We start from the raw sequence: 15,026 nt of genomic DNA, 5'->3' as shown, positions 1-15,026 counted from the left end.
ATATATGACACTTTTTCACGTAATGCACGATATCTTTCTTCATTGTTGGCCACCAATAGAAAGGTTTCAGATCATGATACATCTTCGTGCTTCCAGGATGGATAGACAATCTCGATTTTTGCGCTTTATTCAAGATTAAATCCCTCAATCCTCCGAGTAAAGGAACCCAAATTTTGTTACTAAAAGTCTTTAATCCACGAGAATCATCAATTAAATCCTCTTTTCGCTTTACTAATATCTCAGATTTCAAATGTTCTTCCTTATATGCGGCACACATTTTTCTGTTGTAGGAGCTAACTCAAGACTTTGTTTAGCTTTTTGTACTTGCATTACCGCGAACTAGTTGTTCATAAACTCTTGTACTCGTGCCGGTTCATTAAAAGCTGGTGCCAAATGCGGCGGCGCAACTTGCTGCAACTGAGATATAAAGCTGTTGGATTGAGTCAGGACATATTGCGTCCTACTGTATTGATTGCTTGCAGCATTAAAAATTGGTTACGAAGACGCATATGCCGTTGACCCTTGTTACGGTGTCGGGACATATGAACCATCTGAGTTTCTTAGACCCATCTGTCTGATTCTTTCCTGAGCATTCTCTGTGGTAACCCTCTCGATAGGAGTTTCGGGTTCGACCGAAGTGATGATTGGTATGGTGCCCACACAGGTAGTTTTAACTTTAAAACCTGGTGGAATGGTTTCGCTTGGAGAACCAAAGCTCAAATTCTTTGGCGGTAAATCTTCAAATGGTTTGAAGCTAGTTTCTGTTTCTAACACGGTTCCATCTGGAGAGTGCCACCAATTCTTATATGGTTCTTTTGAAACCGTTTCTGATGCAGATGGTCATGTTTCGACATTTAATGTCGATGGAGGCTTCGATGTGCCTTTAACTGGCGCAAGTGGCGTCGGTGGTGTGTTCATAACAGTCGTTGTAGGTGTTTGAAACCCTGGACTTACTGGAGAATCCGATCGCCCCTGATTTTTGGCACTCTTGTTTCCTCCACCCATACTTGGCGACAATTATGAAAACCTGAAAGTGACCGATTAATTAAACAAAAAGGTTTTACGGAAAAAAGATATAATAAGTCATATACAAACAAATTCCAATCTTTATTTGTTCACATAACCGGTCCCACAGATGGCGCCAAATGATCAAGCATATTTTCACGGGGTCATGGTGAACTTACGCTTGAGTGCATAAAAGGGGTTTAAGGACTAACAATATTCGAACCTCTGACCTTAGTCGTGGATAACCCACATCGGTATCGTTTCGATTCCGATAGGGTGGCCGATTTGAGAGTCCACCAAGAACCCAGTATACGGGGTTGAGTGGCCCAAAGACATGAAGGTTTCATAGTTTGTAACATACCTGAAAGTCTTTATGTGAATGATCGTATGAAGCTTGTTCGCACGATAGTGTGTATGCTATGTTACGTATTAGTAACGAATAATTTTTAGGGTTTGAGAGCTATATATTTATAAGCTCACGAATTAGGGTTTGGATAGGATTTCATCCCCAATTAAATGCTATATTTTCCCTAACTAACTTACGTTATTTAAGGAAAAGAATCTGAATTAATTATGTTATACATTCTTCTGAAATATAATAAACCCTTATGCAAGTATACGAAACTTACATTAATTGGTATAGGCGCATATTGAATGCGGCTATACCCGTGCCATATATCTTAAATGGCAATTAGTGTGCGGCTCAGTACTTTTGATGCGTAATCTGTATGATCATGCGGATATGCGTATAATTAGTTATCATTGAAAAAGAAATCGTTTCTTGCTAGTGAAATGGCCCAAAGATACAAAGTAACAAATTAAACCAATAAAGATCCCCCATTACCCTACCAATTATCAACCGATTCATGCGCTGTTGCATCATCAGTCCACAAAAATACATATTAACAAAAGCCTAAAATACCAAAGAAAATACCAATGATTTTTCATATAGAGACAATTACTTAGGCAGGTTCTCACCTTGTTCCTCAATCATCATAGTCAAACAGTTGACTGCAGACTTAAACCCCCAACTTTATTAAATCTTAAATTAAAAACAACCCAATTTTCCCCTTTATTTTCCATTTCCCAGAATCAATCAAATTCCCCAATTTCAATTCCGATTCCGATTCCGATGGGTTGTGTATGCAGCACAGATTCCGAAACAATCCGACCCGACCCACAAACCCCATCCTCATCATCATCCGGCAACCGATCCATCTCCAAACTCCACCTCTCCCCAGATCTAACATCATACCAAGACGCATGTCGATCCGACCCGGATCTCCAATCCTTCGATTCAAATCTCCAATACCGAACCAGCCGCGTCATCAACTCACTCGCTGTCGGCGTTGAAGTCCGTTCACTCTCACTCGACTCACTCCGCGAAATCACCGGCAGTCTTCTCGACATGAATCAAGAAGTAGTCAACATTTTAATCGAATCAAAAGAAGACATCTGGAATAATAACGAATTATTTTCAATAGTCAAAGATTTTTTCGATCTTAGTCTTCTAACCCTAGATTTTTGCACCTCGTTAGAAGATTGTTTGAAAACTGCGCGTCACAGTTTATCATTCATCAACATAGCAATTAATCAATTCGATAACGATTATGACCATTTGAAAACCCTAGAACAGTTTAAAAAATTCGAAGCATTAGACAGCCCGTTTTCGGACGAATTCTTCGAATTATTTCAATCTGTTTATAAACAGCAAATGCTAATGTTGAAAAAGTTGCAATTACAAAAAGGAAAAGCTGATACGAAGCTGAAAAATGCGAAAATGTGGAAGCGATTAACTAATGTGATCTTTGTGATTACTTTTAGTACCGTTTTGATATGTTCGGTGGTGGCGGCGGCGGTGGCTGCACCGCCATTGGTTACGGCTATGGCGGCTGCAGCTGCCGTGCCGTTAGGGTCAATGGGGAAATGGGTGAATTCGTTGTGGACGAAATACGAAAGAGAATTGAAAAGTCAACAAGAGATGATTAGTGCAATGAGAATGGGGAATTATATTGTGATTAAAGATTTGGATAATATTAAAGCTTTGGTTGATAAATTAGGGGTTGAGATGGAAGGTTTGGTGCAAAATGCGCAGTTTGCGATTAGAGAAGAGGAGGAAGAGGCGGTCGCGATTACAGTTGAGGAAATGAAGAAATCGGTGAACGAATTTGCGAAAACGATTGATGAATTGAGTGATCATTCGAATAAATGTTGTAGAGATGTACAACGAGCTAGAACGGTGATTGTGCAGAAGATTACTAAGCATCCTAGCGGCTCGAATTAGCTGTTGTTGCTTTGGTAAATTCATGTGCTTCATTTGTTGTTGAGATAATTGTGTATTAAACAAAGAAATGTTAAAATTATGAATTTTTATTTGATAATGACATGAAAATAGTTGATCATGTTTTTGAGGTATAGACGTATAGTTGTAGTATATAGTTTATTGACATATTTTCGTGTGTTGATGAAAAATATTGTAACACCATAAAATACATTGAGCATTGAAATCAAAGAAAAGTTTTAAGGTCATGAAACTTATTCTGATTTATACATTGAGTAAAATTACTTGCACTCTTAAACTGAACACGGAATACATTAATTTTCAGCATTTGGGTGTGTTTGGATGAAACTAGCTGGAGCTTGTAGCTGTAGTTGGAGCTGGAGCTTATCCTTAAAATTGGTGGCTGAAGCTTATTATTTTTCATAAGTGTTTGGTAAACTAGCTGGAGCTTATTTTCCAATTCATAAGCTCTACTTTTTTTCATAAGCTACTAGAAGTAGCTTATTTTTTCAGAGCTTATGATTTTCATAAGCTCTACTTTTTTATCTACCAAACGAAGCTTATGACTTGGAGCTTATTAAAATCATAAGCTTAACCTCTTATAAGCTCCCATAAGCTCCAACAAACTCGTCACTCAAACATACTTAAGTGACTTTAAACAGATGTGGATTTGTAATGATTAAAGTGCACTTGTCTGAATTCAAAATAGTGCAAAATAGTTTTCCGAAGATTGACCCATTATATTATTCATTCACTTGTAGCACAATCTTCGTGTACTTTGGTGCTTTCTATGGTGGTTCCCTCGGTTAATTAAAATAATTAAATTAATTATTCTCTCTGACATAAAAAAAACTGTCTATCTTTCAATTTTCGTTTTTTTCCCAAATTATTATCTTTATCTCTAAAAACTATTAAATATCATTAAATTTTCAATTATGTCCCTTTTAATTTTAGAAATTCAACTTTAAATAAAGGTAGGTGATACTTACATATCAATAATTGATATATACCTACTTTTTAACACAAAATTTACAGTTATATCTGTAAGTTTATCTAGGGAGTTGAACCTCCATAATAATAAATTAAGGGTATAATAGTAAGTTTGTGTGTATGAATCAATTTTTGGTGTGTGAGTATCATCTCCCGAGCAAATTAGACTATTCAACATTATATCTTAAATTCAACAAAAAGTCAAAGCGGATTGTATTTTTGTGACGAAGAGAGTATTACATAGTATTAATACAAATTTTAAGATGATTTTTAGATGGGTTATTGACCAATATGTCCATTTACACACCGAACTATAAGGATTCGCCTTAAAAGAAAGTAATTTTTAAAATGCTCTCACAAGTCGCATGCCCTACTTGTGACTTTGCGACTCGTGAATTATCCTTCATGGTCGAGGAAAATTCTAGCCGCGACTTGTGATGTAGGCTCATGACCGAGATAACACGTGTCAAACGGTAGCACGGTATTCTTGCGACTTGCTGGAGATCATGTTGTATGGGTCGTGTGTAAGTCGTGTTCGAGTCGCATGGCTCGCAAGGTCTACCTTGCGAGTTATCTGAACCTTATCATGATAAGATTTTCAGATAACATTTTCTGACATTTTTTTGATTTATTAGATAACGTTTTGTAACTTTTTTGACCCATTTTTGACAGACCTTACAATAACATCCATTGACAATACACACTCCTCATACACTTTTAAAGAGAACATTCATCGAATAACATAAGTGCTTAAATAAAACAAGATACAAACATTCAATACACATTATAGAATGACTTTTACTTTTTAATTGAAGCAACACCTCAAAACACAATTATCCCGTGAACGAAGTTGATGCTCCACCCATAGCGAAAAGATTTGGAGGAAAGTAAAACGTGAGTGTAAGTTAAGAACTATCTTTGTAGAAGACCATGACCAAGTTTTTCTTAGTAATGTTAAGACAATAATGTTGGATATATCGATGCTAAAATACAGAAGCATTTTAGACAATGATATTGTAACATCCCGCCTTTTTCCGTTTACTTTTCCGTTTAACTATTTAAATTCCGTTATATGATTATGACATCCCTCGTTAATTCGCGTTTTAAAAATATCTCGTTTAGGTAATTCACGCACCCGCAACCGAACTCGAGGGACTAGTTTCGCCAAAGAGCCAAAGAGGTGACTAACTTGTGACTAGTCACCCCACCACCTATCTTTTTCATTTTCATTTTCCTTTTCTTCTTCTACATTTTCTTTCAATTCTCCATTTTCAAGAATCATCATCTAAATCCAAGCTAGCGGGTGTCTTGCAAAACAAATTACATATTTGGAATCCTTGCAACTTCCTCTTCGATTCCATACCGACTTCATTACATTTGGGTAACTTTCTAAAATCACTAGATTTGGTGTTCTTGATGTTTTTAACTTATAAAGTTGTTAATTAGTGTCTATGGCTCAAGTCTAACATGAATATATGATTTATATGTTCGATTTTGTTATTTGAAGTAACTAGCATGAACATAAACTTTGGTGTGTTTGATTTGGTGATTTGGTTGTTTGAATGATGTTAAATGTCATAAATGCATGTATTAAATGTGTTCCTAACATCACTAGCTTCAATTTCATATGTAGGTTGCTTGAGAAAACTCCATAAACTTGATTAGTGATTTTGGTGAATTTGGGTTAGGGTTTGATAAGCTTGAAATGAATATTTGATGCATTGAATGCCATGAATTATTGTTAGTAAGTAGTTAGTTGTATTGTATGCTCGATTACCTACAAAACGGCATGTTGTATGTATGCATTAAATGCCCGAATCATAAATGTGCACTTATCAAATTTAAGTATTAAATGTGTGCATTAATTGGTCATTTACTTTGGAAAGCCGATTGTTACAAATAGCGTTTTTGGTTGGTGAAATGTATTTAGTTGTGTTCTTTGTCAAATTACCTTTCTAACGATATAAGATACGAGTTCTAAGTATTAGCGGTTTGCGAGTTATGCTTGAAAGTGTTTTGAATTGAGACTTGGACATTTGAGACTGACCAGGTACCAGCTCCCGTGTATTGTCGCGGCGCGGCAATCCTGGGTCGCGGCGCGGCCTAAGCCGTGTTCAGGTTCTGACCTACATGTCAATTATATGAAAAATGTTTGGCACCTTATGGACCTCCGATTCACATTAGACTTGTTCTAACATGTTTATATATGAATAAAAACCTCAGAAAAATAGTTCGGGACCCGACCCGAACGTGTTGACTTTTTCGTTGACTTTGACCGACCAAAGTTTGACTTTTGTTCAAACTTAACCAAATGATTATGCAACCTTCCTAACTTGTTTCTATACTTGTATCTTGCATGAAACTTGACAATTTGATTCACATGCTACATAATCGAGTCGTAACGAGCCATAGGACTAATTGAACATCTTTGACCTATCGGGTTTACCGTTATTGATACGACCTATTTGTTTAAGTCAAGGCTAGCACTATCCTTCGCACACGTTACTTTGTGAAGTACTTTTCATACGTGCACTCAAGGTGAGATCATAGTCCCATCTTTCAAACAACTTTTATGCTTTAAACTATGGGATGAGAAACATATACGTATTATACTTTTACACATTGAACACAAGTACGAAAACGAACATTCCACGTACGGGTTTGAACGAAAATCCTCAATTCAATTATCATTAGTTACACTTTCAGGGTGTAAACGTGAACTTATATTATGTGATCACATGGGCTTGACGAGCCTCATTCGGACGGTTAGCTACCGTTGGCGGATGAAATATATTTTCTGATCTAGTGTATGTTCTAACACTACGCAAAGGGTGCAAAACAGTTAAGTTTGATAATTGGGTGCCCGCGAAACAGATAACAACTTTGGAATGCAAATGATTTTGATAATCATATTATATTAAATCTTGTGGTTCAAATGCAACGTTTACTAAAACACCTATGATTTCACCAACGTTTTCGTTGACAGTTTTCTATATGTTTTCTCATGTCCTTGAAAGCTACTTGATACATGCTTCCGCACTCTTTTTGATACTTGCTTGGATGTCGAGTATACATGCATAGGTTTCATTCGTACGTCAAACATTGTAATGTAACTAGTCTTTTGAACTACATTTGTAAACTTGAAACATCCTTTTTCTTATGAAATGAATGCGACATATTTTGGTCAAACGTCATGTTAAAGACTTATGACCACGTAACAGGACCTAAGTAGTCGGCGCCGTCAAACATGATTTGGTCGGGTCGCTACAGATGGTATCAGAGCGTTGGTTGTAGGGATTTAGAGTTCATTGGTGTCGACCCCGAGTCATAGGGTACATTGGTGAGTCTAGACTACAACCAGCATATAGACTTGAAGTAGGAATTACTTGACTACTTGTGCATTATACTCGAACTCGTCTATCATATCTAATTCTTATTCAATCCTAATCTCACGTTACTTGATTTAATTGACGCGCCACCTTGACTATATGAATTAGTGTCGAATGCACATATGAATTAGGGTAATATAATTTCCGGGATTATATTACGGTGACTCATACGAACATTCCGACATTATGACATAAAGAATTTAAGGCGAGTCAAAGAAAATTTCTCTCTATCCTTATTCCATATCATGGTTAGTATTATTAAGAATACTAATCAACGGTATTCTTGTGTTTTGAAGAAACAATGCCTCCTCGTCGTGTGCCACGCCATGAGACTCCCGAACAAGCTCTACAACGAATGATAGCCACCGCCGTGGAAGCGGCCATGGCCGATCACTCCTCCAACAATAACAACAACCACAACAACAACAATCAAGGGGCCAGTAACTCAAGCGAAGGGTGCTCCTACAAAGCCTTCATGTGGTGCAAACCTCACACTTTTGATGGAACCGGGGGACCGGTTGTACTCACTCGATGGTTCGAACAAACGGAAGCCGTTTTTAGCATAAGCGGTTGTCGGGACCAAGATAAAGTCAAATATTCCACCCACACCTTTGCCGGTATCGCCCTCATGTGGTGGAACACGTATGTACAATCGGTGGGTACCGATGAAGCTCACGCCCTCTCTTGGGCCGATTTGAGGGAAAGGATGATCGTCGAATTTTTCCCTCGTGAAGAAACCCAAAAGCTCGAACAAGAGCTAAAAACTTTAAAGGCGGTCAAAAACGATCTCAAGGCCTACATTCAACGATATGCCGAGCTATCCTTGATGTGTCCCAACCTCGTGAACCCCGAATCTCAAAGGGTTGAACTCTATATGGATGGTCTTCCAAAGAGCATCAAACAAGGAGTGATGAAATCCAAACCCGCTAACCTACAACAAGCTTTGAACATGGCCCGCCAATTGATCGAAATGGTTGATGAAATCGTAGTTCCGACTCCTAAGGCCGAGGATAAATCGGGCGGCAACAAAAAAAAATGGGAAACCCCCCAATCAATCAACAACTACAACAACAACTTCACCAAAAAGCCTTTCACCCCCGACGCCAAGAAAAGTCATGGCAGAAATAAACCCTTTTGCAACAAATGCCACAAACACCACTATGGTGAATGTAGCAATCTATTTTGCCACCGGTGCCATAGGGGTGGTCATGTGGCCAACGATTGTAGAAGTGCCGCCCCCGTCACTCAAAAGGTGCCCAATGCACCAAAACCGGGTACTTGTTATGAATGTGGCCAAACGGGTCATTTTAGAAATGCGTGTCCGAAGAAGAAAGCCAACACCAACACGCGCGGACGAGCTTTCAACATCAACACCGAGGAAGCCCGAGATGACAATGAATTAGTCACGGGTACGTTTCTCCTCAACAACACTTATGTTACTTGTTTATTCGATTCGGGTGCCGATAAGAGTTTTGTATCCAAGACTTTGACTCATTCTTTTAATACTCCACCACTTCCACTAGATACCACTTATACCATTGAAGTGGCCAACGGAAAACTATTGAGTGCCGACACATATTACTGGGGGTGTACGTTAAACATTTTGGGTAATGAGTTTGAAATTGACTTGATACCCATGGAACTAGGAAGCTTCGATGTAATAATTGGTATGAATTGGCTAGCCAAAACGAAATCTCACATCCTTTGTGATCTTAACGCAATCCAAATTCCTATAGAGAATGGTGAACCTTTGATCGTCTATGGCGATAAGAGTTGCACCGGACTCAACCTTGTTTCAAGCATTAAAGTTAGAAAACTACTCCGTAAGGGTTGTTTTGCGATCCTTACTCACGTTAAGAAAGTCGAGTCCGATGAGAAGCACATCGATGATGTGCCAATTGTTAGTGACTATTCCGATGTATTTCCCGACAAATTGTCGGGTCTTCCACCTCATCGACCGGTTGAATTCCAAATCGATCTTATTCCGGGAGCCGCACCCGTAGCACGTGCACCCTATAGACTCGCTCCATCCGAAATGCAAGAATTGCAAAGTCAAATCCAAGAACTACTTGATCGTGGTTTTATCCAACCTAGCCATTCACCTTGGGGCGCTCCGATTTTGTTTGTTAAAAAGAAAGACGGATCCCTACGAATGTGCATTGATTATCGTGAACTAAACAAATTGACGGTTAAGAACCGATATCCTCTTCCTCGCATCGATGACCTCTTTGATCAACTACAAGGGTCTTGTGTATATTCAAAAATCGATCTCCGCTCGGGTTATCATCAATTAAGGGTTAAGGGGGAAGATGTCTCCAAAACCGCTTTCCGAACTCGTTATGGTAGCTATGAATTTCTTGTAATGCCATTTGGTCTCACTAACGCACCGGCGGTGTTCATGGATCTTATGAACCGCGTGTGCAAACCGTATCTTGACAAATTCGTTATCGTGTTCATCGATGATATTTTGGTCTATTCAAAAAGCGAAGAAGAACACGTGGAACACCTCCGACTTGTGCTTGAAATTTTAAGACAAGAACGACTCTATGCCAAATTCTCCAAGTGTGAATTTTGGTTAAAGGAAGTTCAATTTCTTGGTCATGTTGTAAGTGACCAAGGTATTAAAGTCGATCCAACGAAAATCGAAGCCATTAGTAAATGGAAGACCCCTACTACTCCTACTCACATTCGTCAATTCTTGGGTCTCGTCGGATACTACCGTAGATTCATCAAAGATTTCTCTTTGGTTGCTCATCCTCTAACCGCATTAACTCACAAAGGAAAGAAATTCATTTGGGCGACCGAACAAGAATCCGCATTTCAAATCTTGAAAACAAAGCTAACCACCACTCCTATCTTGTCACTTCCCGATGGCAATGACGATTTTGTTGTGTATTGCGACGCCTCAAAACATGGTTTTGGGTGTGTGTTGATGCAACGAACGAAAGTCATTTCTTATGCTTCTCGACAACTCAAAACTCGTGAATGAAAATATACGACACATGATCTCGAACTCGGAGCAATTGTCTTTGCACTTAAAATGTGGAGACACTATCTTTATGGAACCAAGAGTACTATCTTTACCGATCACAAAAGTCTCCAACACATCTTCGACCAAAAGCAACTAAACATGAGACAACGAAGGTGGATTGAAACCTTAAACGATTACGATTGCGAGCTTCGTTACCATCCTGGGAAGGCAAATGTAGTAGCCGATGCCTTAAGTCGAAAAGAAAGAGCGGTGCCTCTTCGTGTCCGAGCCTTAAACATCACCATCCACACCAACCTTAATAGCCAAATTCGGGTAGCCCAAGATGAGGCTCTCAAGGATGAAAACATTTCACACGAGCTCTTAAACATTCTAGTCTCTCGAATCGAAACTAAGGAAACTGGACTCCGATATTTCACCGGAAGGATTTGGGTGCCTAGTTATGGGGACCTACGAAGTCTTATTTTAGATGAAGCCCATAAGTCACGATACTCGATTCACCCCGGTGCCAATAAGATGTACCACGACCTTAAAGAACAATATTGGTGGCCGAACATCAAAAGGGATGTAGCTACTTATGTTTCCAAGTGTTTGACATGTTCCAAAGTCAAAGCCGAACACTAAAGACCTTCCGGACTACTTCAACAACCCAAGATCCCGCAATGGAAGTGGGAAAGGATAACGATGGATTTTATCACCAAACTACCAAAAACGACGGGCGGTTATGATACCATTTGGGTTATTGTTGACCGTCTCACCAAATCCGCACACTTTCTCGCTATGAAAGAAACCGACAAAATGGAGAAACTTGCACAACTTTACATCAAGGAGATCGTAGCCTGACACGGTGTACCTTTATCGATTATCTCCGACCGAGATGGCCGTTTTGTTTCTAGATTTTGACGTACTTTGCAAGAAGCGTTGGGAACGCGTTTAGACATGAGCACCGCATATCACCCTCAAACCGATGGGCAAAGCGAACGCACGATTCAAACCCTAGAGGACATGTTACGAGCTTGCGTTGTTGATTTTGGAAAAGCTTGGGATAAGCACTTACCTCTCGCCGAATTCTCTTACAACAATAGTTATCACGCGAGTATTAAAGCCGCACCTTTTGAAGCGCTATATGGTTGAAAATTTCGTTCACCTCTTTGTTGGGCCGAGGTAGGCGATGTGCAAATCACCGGACCCGAACTCATTCACGAAACCACCGAGAAGATCGTTCAAATCCGAGATAGGCTTCGGACGGCCCGGAGTCGTCAAAAGTGCTACACCGACAAAAGACGCAACGACCTCGAATTTCAAGTCGGTAACCAAGTAATGTTAAAAGTCGCACCTTGGAAGGGTGTAATCCGTTTTGGGAAATGCGGGAAGCTAAATCCGCGGTATGTTGGTCCTTTCGAAATCTTGGAGCGTATTGGAACCGTTGCTTATCGTTTAGATCTTCCGCCTCAATTGAGCTCTGTTCATCCTACCTTCCATGTATCTAACTTGAAAAAGTGTCTTGCCGAACCCGATATCGTCATCCCTCTCGAGGAACTTACTATTGATAACAAACTCCATTTTGTGGAAGAACCGGTTGAAATTGTGGACACCTCTGTCAAGACATTGAAACAAAGCCGAATCCCGATTGTCAAGGTTCGTTGGAATGCTAAAAAAGGACCCGAGTTTACTTGGGAAAGGCAAGATCAGATGCAAAAGAAATACCCTCACTTATTCCCGATTCCAAAAACGCAAAATTTCGAGGAAGAAACAATGACTACTACGCCTACTTAAATTTCGGGACGAAATTTCTTTTAAGGAGTAGGTAATGTAACATCCCGCCTTTTTCCGTTTACTTTTCCGTTTAACTATTTAAATTCCGTTATATGATTATGACATCCCTCGTTAATTCGTGTTTTAAAAATATCCCGTTTAGGATATTCACGCACCCGCAACCGAACTCGAGGGACTAGTTTCGCCAAAGAGCCAAAGAGGTGACTAACTTGTGACTAGTCACCCCACCACCTATCTTTTTCATTTTCATTTTCCTTTTCTTCTTCTACTTCCACATTTTCTTTCAATTCTCCATTTTGAAGAATCATCATCTAAATCCAAGCTAGCGGGTGTCTTGCAAAACAAATTACATATTTGGAATCCTTGTAACTTCCTCTTCAATTCCATACCGACTTCATTACATTTGGGTAACTTTCTAAAATCACTATATTTGGTGTTCTTGATGTTTTTAACTTATAAAGTTGTTAATTAGTGTCTATGGCTCAAGTCTAACATGAATATATGATTTATATGTTCGATTTTGTTATTTGAAGTAACTAGCATGAACATAAACTTTGGTGTGTTTGATTTGGTTGTTTGAATGATGTTAAATGTCATAAATGCTTGTATTAAATGTGTTCCTAACATCACTAGCTTCAATTTCATGTGTAGGTTGCTTGAGAAAACTCCATAAACTTGATTAGTGATTTTGGTGAATTTGGGTTAGGGTTTGATAAGCTTGAAATGAATATTTGATGCATTGAATGCCATGAATTATTGTTAGTAAGTAGTTAGTTGTATTGTATGCTCGATTACCTACAAAACGGCATGTTGTATGTATGCATTAAATGCCCGAATCATAAATGTGCACTTATCAAATTTAAGTATTAAATGTGTGCATTAATTGATCATTTACTTTGGAAAGCCGATTGTTACAAATAGCGTTTTTGGTTGGTGAAATGTATTTAGTTGTGTTCTTTATCAAATTACCTTTCTAACGATATAAGATACGAGTTCTAAGTATTAGCGGTTTGCGAGTTATGCTTGAAAGTGTTTTGAATTGAGACTTGGACATTTGAGACTGACCAGGTACCAGCTCCCGTGTATTGTCGCGGCGCGGCAATCCTGGGTCGCGGTGCGGCCTAAGCCGTGTTCAGGTTCTGACCTACATGTCAATTATATGAAAAATGTTTGGCACCCTATGGACCTCCGATTCACATTAGACTTGTTCTAACATGTTTATATATGAATAAAAACCTCAGAAAAATAGTTCGGGACCCGACCCGAACGTGTTGACTTTTTCGTTGACTTTGACCGGCCAAAGTTTGACTTTTGTTCAAACTTAACCAAATGATTATGCAACCTTCCTAACTTGTTTCTATACTTGTATCTTGCATGAAACTTGACAATTTGATTCACATGCTACATAATCGAGTCGTAACGAGCCATAGGACTAATTGAACATCTTTGACCTATCGGGTTTACCGTTATTGATACGACCTATTTGTTTAAGTCAAGACTAGCACTATCCTTCGCACACGTTACTTTGTGAAGTACTTTTCATACGTGCACTCAAGGTGAGATCATAGTCCCATCTTTCAAACAACTTTTATGCTTTAAACTATGGGATGAGAAACATATACGTATCATACTTTTACACATTGAACACAAGTACGAAAACGAACATTCCACGTACGGGTTTGAACAAAAATCGTCAATTCAATTATCATTAGTTACACTTGCAGGGTGTAAACGTGAACTTATATTATGTGATCACATGGGCTTGACGAGCCTCATTCGGACGGTTCGCTACCGTTGGCGGATGAAATATATTTTCGGGTCTAGTGTATGTTCTAACACTACGCAAAGGGTGCAAAATAGTTAAGTTTGATAATTGGGTGCCCACGAAATAGATAACAACTTTGGAATGCAAATGATTTTGATAATCATATTATATTAAATCTTGTGGTTCAAATGCAACGTTTACTAAAACACCTATGATTTCACCAACGTTTTCGTTGACAGTTTTCTATATATTTTCTCAGGTCCTTGAAAGCTACTTGATACATGCTTCCGCACTCTTTTTGATACTTCCTTGGATGTCGAGTATACATGCATAGTTGGAGCGTCTTTTGACTACTTTAAATTGTGTCGCATAGGTTTCATTCGTACGTCAACCATTGTAATGTAACTAGTCTTTTGAACTACATTTGTAAACTTGAAACATCCTTTTTCTTATGAAACGTCATGTTAAAGACTTATGACCACGTAACGAGACCTAAGTAGTCGGCTTCGTCAAACATGATTTGGTCGGGTCGCTACAGATATCGCATATTTCATACGCGTTTTCTTTAGCGATATCGGGCACATTTTGGTCCTTTTGGATACGATTTGGTGTTATTTCGATAAGTGTTGTGAAAGTTCAAGTTCTAAGACCAAGGAGATGAAATTTGAAGTTATTTGATGGTTTTATTGATTTTCTATGGAAACGAGTGAAAGAGATTGGTTCGATTCGAGTTTGGTTCGAAAACGAGTGATTTTATGAGTTTTACAGTCCGGATTCAGCAAAAAAGGGTCTGGAGCGCCGCTCAAAAACATGGAGCGCCTCTCCAGTAGG

At 38.9% G+C, this 15,026-nt stretch overlaps 1 protein-coding gene across 1 annotated transcript; it reads left to right on the top strand.

The window, feature by feature from the left end:
- The first annotated feature begins 1,983 nt into the window (after positions 1-1,983).
- On the top strand, positions 1,984-3,533 carry LOC139891871 (UPF0496 protein At4g34320-like). The gene has a single exon (XM_071874887.1). The coding sequence runs from the start codon at positions 2,138-2,140 to the stop codon at positions 3,287-3,289; it is 1,152 nt and encodes a 383-aa protein (XP_071730988.1). The 5' UTR covers positions 1,984-2,137; the 3' UTR covers positions 3,290-3,533.
- Positions 3,534-15,026: the final 11,493 nt, after the last annotated feature.

Source organism: Rutidosis leptorrhynchoides, chromosome 2 (assembly GCF_046630445.1).
Source record: "Rutidosis leptorrhynchoides isolate AG116_Rl617_1_P2 chromosome 2, CSIRO_AGI_Rlap_v1, whole genome shotgun sequence".
NCBI classification, from domain to species: Eukaryota; Viridiplantae; Streptophyta; class Magnoliopsida; order Asterales; family Asteraceae; genus Rutidosis; species Rutidosis leptorrhynchoides.
The sequence above is the reverse complement of the archived record's forward strand: the minus strand, read 5'-3'. Positions and strand labels throughout refer to the sequence as shown.

Bases quoted from the DNA above. Each gene is read 5' to 3' on its own strand.
- LOC139891871 (XM_071874887.1), top strand. From the start codon at position 2,138: ATGGGTTGTGTATGCAGCACAGATTCCGAAACAATCCGACCCGACCCA.